This window comes from Mustelus asterias, chromosome 8 (genome assembly GCF_964213995.1).
Source record: "Mustelus asterias chromosome 8, sMusAst1.hap1.1, whole genome shotgun sequence".
Taxonomy (NCBI): Eukaryota; Metazoa; Chordata; class Chondrichthyes; order Carcharhiniformes; family Triakidae; genus Mustelus; species Mustelus asterias.
In genome coordinates this window covers 79,620,716-79,632,177 of record NC_135808.1, presented here as the reverse complement: position 1 = coordinate 79,632,177, position 11,462 = coordinate 79,620,716, and the positions used below count along the sequence as shown (strand labels likewise).

Below are 11,462 nucleotides of genomic sequence, written 5' to 3'. Positions count from 1 at the left end.
CTGAGCCCCGCGTCACCCTCTGATCTGTAACCCCTGGTCAGATGACCAGCGTTGGTCAGCTGACTAACCCACTTTTTTTGGTATTTTTATTCCAACATGTCCAATTCAGAGTCTCAACAAGTTGAGACATTCCCGATCCAAGCTGACAAGACGGGGCTCTCACCTCCTGTCTTGGGCTTGATCTACATGATCCAAGCTGATTGGAGTAGGCATTGCACCTCCTCCAAGGCTTGATCTCATTTGCATCTTAGCCAAAAGGCCGAGATGCCACTTTTAAAAATTGCTTCAAATGAAGCTAAAATGTAACCTAAAGACTTCAACCAAGTACAGCATGTCGATACTACACTTGATCTTAGCCAAAAGGCCGAATAGCCCCTTGCACGAGGACCAGTGGGTTCCCGCAACCCCGAGTGCAGCCGATCAATGAGCTCTGTGGGTGATCAGTCAGCCTCGCGGGCCAGTGAAGAAACCCCGAGCAGTCAGGATTGTCACAACTGCAAGAGGAGGGGGCCATTCAGCCGGTCATGTCTGTGTTGGCTCCCTGAATGAGCAATTTCACCAACCTGTCTACGTCCTTTTGAAGTTCCAATCATCCTCACTGTCCATAATGCTTCCATCTTTCATACCAGCTGCAAATTATGCCCTGTACGCCAAGGTTTAGGTCATTTACATGTCGGGAAAAGCAAGGGCCCCCTGGGAACTCCACTACAAACCTTACTCCAGTTTGTAAAGCATCTATGAACCATTAATCTCTATTTCCTATAACACAGCCAATCCTGCAAATGAGATAAATGACCTGATAATTTTTTTTTGATGATGATGGTTGAGTGAATATTGGCCAGGGCACTTGGGAAGAACTCATTCCTGCCTCCAAGTTGCATAATGGCACCATTGACATTCACCTGTGAGCAGATTACAGTCTCATCTCATCCAAAAACCAGCTCCTATGACAATACTGCACTCCCTCAGTATTTTCTGATCATGCCACAGAAGCATATATTACACAGTTAGCCAAAAACAGAAAATGCTGGGAAATCTCAGCAGGTCTGACAGCATCTGTGGGGAGAGAATAGAACCAACATTTCGAGCCTAGATGACCCTTTGTTAGAGCAGAGACACAGTTAATAAAAGCAAATTACACAGATGCTGGAATCTGAAACCAAAAGAGAAAATGCTAGAAAATCTCAGCAGGTCTGGCAGCATCTGTAAGGAGAGAAAACAGCTGACATTTTGAGTCCAGATGATCCTTTGTGAAAGCCAAAAGGCATAGAAAGTGGGAGATATTTATACTGTCGGGTGAGGGAATGAAAGATGAGTCATAGGCTCAAAAACAAGGGAAAGGCTAAGAGGTGCTAATAGCAGTCCAAAGAGAGAATAGGTGTGAATGGCCAAACAGCAGAGAAGCTGAAATCAGAGGGTAAACTGTAACAGATGAAGATGTGGGGGGAGAGAGATAAAATTGAGAAAAAAGGGGGAAAGGGAAGCAAAGGGGGAGAAAAAGGAAAAGGAGGATAAAATAGGGGAAAGGGTGGGGGGAAAGAAAAATAAAGAGAATAAAGAAATGAAAGGTAGAGAACCATTAAAAATTAAATAAAATGAAAACAAAGGGGTCAAGGTGGGGTAGAGCTAATCATCTGAAGTTGTTGTATTTTATGCTGAGACCGGAAGGCTGTAACGTGCCTAGCCGGAAGATGAGATGCTGTTCCTCCAATTTGCATTGAGCTTCACTGGAACATTGCAGTAGAATAAGAAGTCTCACAACACCAGGTTAAAGTCCAACAGGTTTATTTGGTAGCACAAGCCACAAGCTTTCAGAGCGCTGCTCCTTCATCAGGTTGTGGAGATGCCGGCGTTGGACTGGGGTAAACACAGTAAGAAGTTTAACAACACCAGGCTAAAGTCCAACAGGTTTATTTGGTAGCAAAAGCCACACAAGCTTTCGGAGTTCCAAGCCCCTTCTTCAGGTGAGTCACCTGAAGAAGGGGCTTGGAGCTCCGAAAGCTTGTGTGGCTTTTGCTACCAAATAAACCTGTTGGACTTTAGCCTGGTGTTGTTAAACTTCTTACTGTCTTCATCAGGTGAGCAGCAGGTCAAGGACAGACATGTGTGCATGAGAGCAGAATCGTGTGTTAAAACGGCAAGCGAAGGAAGATCAGGCTCCTGATTGTGCACAGACCGAAGGTGCTCAGCAAAGCGTTCACTCAATCCACATTTGGTCTCTCCGATGTAGATGAGACCACATTGGGAGCAGCGAATGCAATAGACCAAATTGAAAGAGGTGCAAGCTGCTTAGTGTTTTCCTCCACATCTTCATCTGTCACAGTTTACGCTCTGATTTCAGCTTCTCTGCCATTTGGCCATTCACACCTTCTATTCTCTCTATGGACTGCCATTAGCACCTCTTAGCCTTTCCCCTTGTTTTTGTGGCTATGACTCATCTTTCATTCCCTCACCCTACAGTAAAAATATCTCCCACTTTCTATGCCTTTTAGCTTTGACAAAGGGTCATCTGGACACGAAGCGTCAGCTGTTTTCTCTCCTTACAGATGCTGCCAGACCTGCTGAGATTTTACATTTTCTCCTGATTTCAGAGACACTGTTAGTTTTGATGGTTAAAGTATTATTTTCTTAATTGGAAAGTTAGTGTTAGGAAAGTGGGTATAACTCTATGGTGCTCCCAGAGGACTCCCATTTAACTTAACAGTAAAGAACTCCCATTGATATGAGTTTATCAGATGTCCCAAGTTGTTGTCTTTGTACAGCAAATTGATTACTTTGTATAGTAGAGTGGTCGTTACGTAGGCAGTCTTCAAAAAGTCATTCTTCACCTGTGAGCTTGGGCAATAAATACTAGCAGACCACTTAGCCTGGGGTTCTACTGCTCCACCCAACTTCATAGAATCCAAATGGTGGAGATGGAGGTCATTTGGCCCATTGAGTCTGCACCAACCACAATCCCACCAATCTTTTGGGCCAACCAAATAACCTAAATCAAATTAACAAGGGGACAAATTAAAATGGGCAGCTCCCAAAAGGAGGGAATCATCTGAAACAAAAGACAAAGTGGAAAGGAAACTTAAAACATCAAATCAAAATGTGATTAAAGGGGTCAATAATGCACCCCAGTCCCTGCGATGCGTGGCAGGCATGGAAGGCATTAACTGTGCCCTCAGACACCACATGCTCCCTCTTCAGGGACACCCGGCCATGAATATAGCCGTGGTAGAGGGGCAGACAGTCGGGTTGGACGACTCCCTCGGTCTCCTGCTGCCTGGACCTGTTTATGACAAGCTTTACCACAATCCCACCCAGGCCCTATTCACCCTGCTAATTCACTGACACTGCGTCAATTTAGCCTAACCTGCACATCTTTGGACTGTGGGAGGAAACCAGAGCACCCGGAGGAAACCCATGTAGATACGGGGAGAACGTGCAAACTCCACACAGACAGTGACCCGAGGCTGGAATTGAACCCAGGTCTCTGGCACTGTGAGGCAGCAGTGCTAACCACTGTACCACCGTGCCGTCCAACTTGTTGATTTCATGGCTCCACCAAGCATCCAGCAGCAAATCTTGTCCTCCTGGTGGAATGAATGGTGGCTCCCCCAAGCCTGCTCCCAGCCTTGTTTTTGGCACTTCTACACTTCCCGCTGCCTCGGAACAGCAGCCAGCATAATCAAGGACCCCACGCAACCTAGACATACTCTCTTCCACATTCTTCCATCGGAAAAAGATACAAAAGTCTGAGGTCACGTACCAACCAAATCAAGAACAGCTTCTTCCCTGCTGCCATCAGACTTTTGAATGGACCTACATCACATTAAGTTGATCTTTCTCTATACCCTGGCTATGACTGTAACACTACATTCTACACCCTCTCCTTTTCCTCTCACCTATGTACTATATGAACGGTATGCTTTGTATAGCGCACAAGAAACAATACTTTTCACTGCATACTAATACATGGGACAGTAATAAATCAAATCTTTGCTCGTGTTGGAGGCAGCGGCAGTCAAGGGGAGACAGAGGTCAGAAAAAAATGAAAATGATCTTCCATGATCTAAAAGTCAGAATTCTTCCAAATGGTGGAAATTTTTCATCCCTGTTAGTCATGCCTCAGTAATCCCTCCAATTTCTGATTCCCTGAAATGCATGCATGTTTGTCACAAGCTCTCCTGTTTTATTAGATATTGTACTACTGTACAGGCATTTTAGCTGATTTTTAAAATGATCTCCGTACTATAACTCAATGTATTCCCTTGCTTAACTTTTGATCTAACTTTTTTCTTTTTATGCTGCTTACGTTTATTGTAGAAGATTCATTCTACTAATTTGATGCCTTAGCTACCTCCCTGTTCATCCCTTCAGGTCCAAGCCCAATTTAGGTGGCGCCCATTCCCTTGAGTAAAACTTCCTGTTGCGTTTCCCACGAAAAAAATCCCTTCTGTCCGATACCAGCCATAAATTCCCCCAAACAACCTGCTCCTATGCCAATTTGCATTTGGCGTGGGCAATAATCCAGAGATCCTGCTTTTTAACTTTGAGCTGAATTCCCATTACTCTTTTTTTTGTATTTTTATTCCAATTCAATCAAATCAAGTCCAATTCAGAGTCTCAACAAGTTGAGACATTCCCAATCCAAGCTGACAAGACAGGACAGGACAGCTCCTGTCTTGGGCTTGATCTACATAGAACAGCACAGAACAGGCCCTTCGGCCCACGATGTTGTGCCGAGCTTTATCTGAAAGTGCCGAGCTTTATCTGAAAATGATCCAACTTGATTGGAGTAGGCATAGCTCCTCCTCCAAGGCTTGATCTCATTTGCATCTTAGCCAAAAGGCCGAGATGCCGCTTTTAAAAATTGCTTCAAATGAAGCTAAAATGTAACCTAATGACTTCAACCAAGCACAGCATGTCGATACTACACTTGATTACTCTTTCAGCAGCATCTCCTTCCTGTTTCACGACAACCGGAATGACTCCCTCCCTTTCCAAGTTTCTCTCCAGCCGCAAATGAGATATATTCCTTATTGGGTGACTGAAGGGCTTCTTTTGTGTGTTTGTTAAACTCTCATCTGGATAGGCGAGATACGGCCTTCCGGGTTCTTGGCCTGCGGGGGTTGCAAATCGAATAATATTGACATGCAATTGGATACTGGGCAGGAAGATCTGGCCGGGGATGATTGCTCCTTCCTGTTTTTGTTTACATTTTCCTGACTCCTTTTTCCGGGTCTTTTGAGTTTTCCCGCGCGTTCTTCCCACTCTGATTGCAGCCTCGGCGAGAGGAGGGAGTGCGTCACAATGGCGGCCCCGCGGTGCCTGCCGGGATTTGTTGTTCCTGTCCGAGGACAGCCGGGGAGAAGTGCGGCTGCGCGGGACGATAGCCCAGTAAGAAGTCTCACAACACCAGATTAAAGTCCCAACAGGTTCATTGGGGGACCAAAAGCCACTAGCTTTCGAAGGAGCAGCGAGCGCTCCGAAAACTAGTGGCTTTTGCTACCCAATAAACCTGTTGGGACTTTAACCTGGTGTTGTGAGGCTGCTTACTGCGTTTACCCCAGTCCAACGCCGGCATCTCCTCCACATTGGGGACTATAGCTCCCAGAGGGCCGTGCGCGGCCTGTCTTATACTTACGTCACATAAGCGCCTTGTTCGGTGTCCGGGCGGGGGGGGAGGTTGCAGGGCGCAGACGGTAACATGGCGGCGGCTGTGTTGCAGCAATTGCTCGATCGTGCTGAACTTGCCAAGCTCCCCAAAATTACTGTCTCCAAACTCGAGAAGCTCATCACCGATAAAGAGGCGGATCTAACTACCCTTAAAGCCAAATATGAGCGTTTTAAAATTGACAGTGGTGAGTGATGGATACATCCAGGCTTGGCAAGAAAGCCAGCGGGAGTTAGGCCGCTCCTTGGCATGAGGATGATACGGAGTATTTGTTTCGCTTCACCTTGCACTGAGACTTTTGGACCTTGTTATTTATAAGGGTTGACCTCAGGATTTTGAAGCAGTGTTACTTCGTTTTAAAGCTTCCTTTTTAGTTTCCATTACGAATTCCTTCAGGTTTTCTCAGGACTGTATTATCTTAGCTAAAATGTGCATCCACTCATGCTTTTGTCGGTCGATCTCGGCTCCCTAACCCACAATTTAAAAATTGTTTTTTTCCATGGCGATTTTTAAAAGAAATTGATTTATTATTGTCACGTATTGGAATACAGTGAAAAAATCTTTCTTGTGTGCTATCCAAACAAAACATACTTTTCATAACGTACATAGAGAAGGAAAGATAGGGTGCAGAATGTAGTGTTGCAGGTACAGATAAGGTGGAGAGAAAAATCAGCTTAATATATGATGGAAGTGTTTGATTAGAAGAGTTTAATTTTAAGAGCATAGAATGGGAGTAAAAGATGGAATTGTTGGGAACAGCTTGTGAGATGTCACCTTGCTCTGGCGCCACCTTTTCTGTGCAAGCTCCACAGCACTTGCTTCCTGAATCCATCTTTTATTTTACTATGTTGTCACACTGCTCTACCTTTGATATCATGTACCTCATGTGTGGGGATTCTCTCTCCCTGAGCTTTGCTACTTCATTCAAAAACACAAAATGCTGCAAGATCTGAGCAGGTCTGACAGCATCTGTGGGTAGAGAACAGAGCCAATTTTTTTTTTTGAGTCAACGTTTTGAGTATAGATGACCCTTTGTCAGAGCTGAGAGCATGGAGAATCAGTGGAGATTTATACTAATGAAGGTGGGAGTTGGATTGGGACAAAAGGAATGTAAATGAGGATGCAGAAGGCTGAGAGGGTGCTAAAAGTGTCCATTAAATGATCAGAATATGAGAATGGCAGAACAGAAAGTGGTGGGGTGTGGGGGTTGGGGGGGGGGGGCAAAAAGAAGCTGGAGTGGAAAAATGGAGGTGAGTAGGATAAAATAAAACCAATGGGATGGAGGAGGGAGTTCATGCTCTGAAGTTGTTGAACTCAATATTGAATCGAGAAAGCTGTAAAGTACCCAATTTGTTTCCTCCAGTTTGTTTTGGGGTTCGCTAGAATATTGCAAAAGGCCAAGGACGGACGTGGACAGGAGAGCAGGGAAGTGTGTAGATGTGGCAAGCGACAGGAAGATTAGGGTCCTGCTTGTGAACGGACCGAAGGTGTTTAGCAAAGTGATCACCCAGTCTACGTTTGGTGTCTCCGATGTAGAGTAGACCTCATTGGGAGCAGCAAATGCAATAGACCAGGTTAAAAGAGATGCATATGAAGCACTGCTTCCCCTGAAACGGGTCTTTAGGACCTGGTGAACAAGGATGAGATAAAGGGGCAGATGTTACACCTTCTACAATTGTATGGGAAGGTGCTGTGAGCAGGGGTTGTGCTGTCAGGTGTGATAAAGAAATGGACCAGGGTGTCCTGGAGAGAATGGTCCCTGTGAAATGTTGACGGAGCTGAGGGGAAGATGTGTTGAGTAGTGGCGTCATGCTGGAGTTGGCAGAAATGACGGAGGATGATCCTTGGAATGCTGAGACTGGTGGGGTGAAAAGTGAGGACAATGGGGCATCCTATCCTGGTTCTGGGAGGGAGGAGGGTGGGAGCAGTGGACCCAGGGGTGGGTTAGACGTGGTTGAGAGCCCTGTCACCACAGTGGGTGGAACATCACGATTGAGGAAGGATAGTTCAATGATCTAGTGAACCCCAACGTAAACTGGAGGAACAGCACCTCATCTTCTGATTGGGCACTTTACAGCCTTCTGGACTGAACATTGAGTCCAACAACTTCAGAGGATGAACTCTCTTCTCCACCCCATTTCCATTTATTTTATTTCATCCCATTCACCTCAATTTTTCCACTTTCCATTCCAGCTCTCCTTCCAGCCCCCCTGCCCCCTTTCAGGGCAACTGCCACATACCTCAGGCAGCAGGGGTAGATTTATAGGGGGTGGAACTGTTGGGTGAACTTTCACACTATTTTCTCTTTTGATCTAATGTTCTTGCACTTCCTGAGAATGTAAATTGAAACGCAGAATCTTGGTTCGGAAGTTGACAACAATGTTGGTTAAGATGGTTATCTGCCTCCTGATGTTTGGGTTGCTAAGCAAAGTTTTAAATGGATTTGGGCAGTTTTTAGCCAGCTAATATCCATATTGTGACTAGAGTTGGAGATGGCACACTGTCCCCTCTCTACAATATAAGAAATTTGTTTTTTATACAGTCTAATCTACAAAATAGATTAACATGTTATCCTTTCCACTTTCCCTGGTTCATTTATTTCACATTTGTGTGCAAGCATTCGTCATATTTCAGTGGAATAGAATGAGTGGACAGGACTGTGTATAAATAGCTTGATTATTATTGACAAAAGTAATGATTTAAACAGATTGAGATTCATTTTGCATTTCTTGGCTTGACACCATAGAATATAAATGCAAATTTGAATTGTTTCAAACAGTGGTTAATGGTGTAGTCATTAGGCCTATTAAGAGTTCTTTCAATAACACAATACCATTTTAGAAATCTATGCAACATGAAATATATATCCAGATCAAATGCAAAAATGTTAATTTGATTCAAAATCAAAATGTTAATGTATTCTGATATTTATTCCCAACCTTTACAAGTATAAATTCGGATCAACTGTCCGACTCAGGTGAGCCTGTTAAAAATTCAAGCACCCTTACCAGATATGAGCAAATAATTGAGGTTGATGCATCACAACTGAAGTGAGGTAGTGTTATATGGCTATGAACAAAATATTTCTTTCATTTTTTTTCATAAATATTTGCCTGCTAGAGTGATTATATTATGGCTCCAGTGGCACATTTTTGAACAGTGGGAAGTGCTGTGTGTCAGGCCAGTGTTCATTGGACTAACAGCATCAAAATAAATGAACAGCTGAATGATCTTGTTGGTGTTTGGTGGATTACTGTTCATAAATTGGCTGTTACAGCTACTGCAATTGCTTGCAAAATTATTATTTGCAGATGCAGCACATAATGACTTGGTGTTATGCGTGCTCTCTGCAATCCTGGATCATACATTGTCAAATACTTTACCCAAAAGAAGAGCCAATGGATGTTAGTGCAGTTGTTAGATACTGGATTCATAATGAATATTCAAGTACCATCATTTAGGATTTATGAATTTAAATCTAGATTTAAAAACATAAATCTAAATAAAAATCTGATTTAGAGAAGTGGGCTGTTGGATCATTGTAAACTCAACTGGCTAGTGTCCATGTTAGGCAAAGCAGTATGCCATGCTTATTCAATCTCATGAATGTGATTCCAAATATACCATTATACTTGATTGTTAGCTGACCTCTGAAGTGCCTGAGGTACTCGGATATCCTGAAACAGTATTCAGCAGCTTACAAAAAAAAGAAAGCAAGCAACATTAATTAGAATCCAGCAGCAATTACTTTTATATTTTATTTTAAAACTTGAACATAACTGTGAGGGTTCAGTTTTTAAAAAATGAAAATAATTGCTGCTGGAATCTAATTTGTTTTGCTTGCTGTCTTTATTTTGTATGTTTGAATTTCTTTTCACTCGTCTGCATCAGAATTAGACTTGATCAAAGTTACTTTACGAGATGTCTTTTAATAGTTTTCAGCTATGAACTTTTATTTGTACTAGATCGTGTTTTAGGACATGATTTGTTGCGTTTCATTGCTTGGATTTCCTTAAAGGTTATTTTTATTGCTTGGAATTTTCCATCGAAAAATATGGTACATGGGTGGTAAATGTCACATGTAATGAAAAAATACAACATTCTTTCACCTCACCAAATCACTTGTTCGAACCATAACCTGTTAACTGGTAAAACATATGTTGACTATAGACCTCAACAGTTGCAGAAAAAGTACAGTTATGTTTTTAATATTTCAGAGCAACAGTACTTTGAAGTGGAAAAACGACTTGCCCAGGGACAAGAAAAATTAGTGTCAGAGATGCGAGAATGTCAAAGGCTGCGTGAGGAACTTTCTGCACTGAGTAAGTATTATTGCATATATTAAGTTTGTAAATTGACAACCTAAGTCTTCTGGAGATTAATTTATGCCAAAAGTGTGGTGAACAAGTACAGTATCATGTTGTAAGTTTGTGGCAAGGTTTTGAAGTGAGTGTTATCAAGTTAATTGCCACTTAACTGAGCAAGAGATGTCGAATTTTTTCTTGCCATTATTTAAAGACCCCTTCATGATCACACTTTTATTCTCTACTATAGATGAACAATTGAAGGAAATTAAGGCAAAAAATGAGGAACTAAGATCTGCGAAGGAAAAACTGACCAGTGTTGAGGTATGCAATATGTACAAGAACTATCTTCCCCTTCTTCTGGAATTTACCTTTTTAACTATTCTTAATGCTTTGGATAGTGCTTTGTTTGAATGAGGTACATAGTGAAGATGGTTTCAAAATCATTTCCTCATTAAACTTTTTGAAAACAAGCTCTGAATTAAGGCAGTAATGTATTTACAGGCAATTTGCTGTTCATGTTTCAAAAAGTTAATCTGAGCTCCAATTTTCTTGTAGTTTTTGTTATTGTACAATTCCAGATGGGGCTGGCTAGTTTTGACTGCAGTTGGGTTTGTATTTCACAAAAAAATGTTCATGTTACAGAAACTATTGAAGAATTTATTTCTTCAAACCAATAGCAGGATATGTTTTACACTCTCCAAAAAATTGCAGTGAAGAATGTTTGTGCATCTACTTGTAATAAAAAGACAGCGTGTCTAGTAATAGTGGACCTATACTTTTCAAGAACTTTGATTCTTGTTTTTGAGAGTCTACTGATGACCATGAAATCATGGTCAATTGTCAGAAAACCCATCTGGTTCACTAATTTCCTTTTAGGGAAGGAAAGCTGCCATCCTTACCTGGTCTGGCCTACGTGTGACTCCAGACTCACAGCAATGTGGTTGACTCAACTGCCCTCTGAAATGGCCTAGCAAACCAGTTGTATCAATCACTACAAAGTCAACAAAAATGAATGAAACTGGGCGGAACACCTCGCATCGACCTGGCACCGGAAAAGACACCGGCAAAACAAACAGCCCTGTCGACCATGCAAAGTCTTCCTTCGTAACATCTGAGGGCTAATGCCAAAATTGAGAGTGCTGTGTCTCAGACTAGTCCAGCCTGATATAGTCTTTCTCATGAATCATACCTTACAGATAATGTCCCCCAACACCACGATTACCATCCCTGGATTTGTCCTGTCCCACCAGCAGGGCAAACCTAGCAGAGGTGAAGGTACGGTGGTATACAGTTGGGAGTGCTCATCATTGACTCCGGTCTCCATGAAGTCTCATGGTTCAGGTTGAACATAGGCGAGAAAACCTCTTACTGATTACCACATACCGTCCTCCTTCGGCAGCTGAATTATTATTCCTTCATGTTGAACAACACTTGGAGGAAGCACTGATGGTGGCATGGGTGCAAAATGTACTCTGGGTGGGGGATTTGAG

General features: G+C 42.7%; 1 protein-coding gene across 2 annotated transcripts in view; it reads left to right on the top strand.

The window, feature by feature from the left end:
• Positions 1-5,668: 5,668 nt before the first annotated feature.
• The window catches only part of tprb (translocated promoter region b, nuclear basket protein), a 107,674-nt gene continuing 101,880 nt past the window's right edge, over positions 5,669-11,462 (top strand). For both annotated transcript variants that reach the window (XM_078218317.1, XM_078218316.1), the window contains exons 1-3: positions 5,669-5,852; positions 9,883-9,987; positions 10,220-10,293. In XM_078218317.1, coding sequence (XP_078074443.1) covers positions 5,699-5,852; positions 9,883-9,987; positions 10,220-10,293 — 333 coding nt within the window. In that variant the 5' untranslated portion in view covers positions 5,669-5,698. The remainder of the gene's footprint in view (positions 5,853-9,882; positions 9,988-10,219; positions 10,294-11,462) is intronic.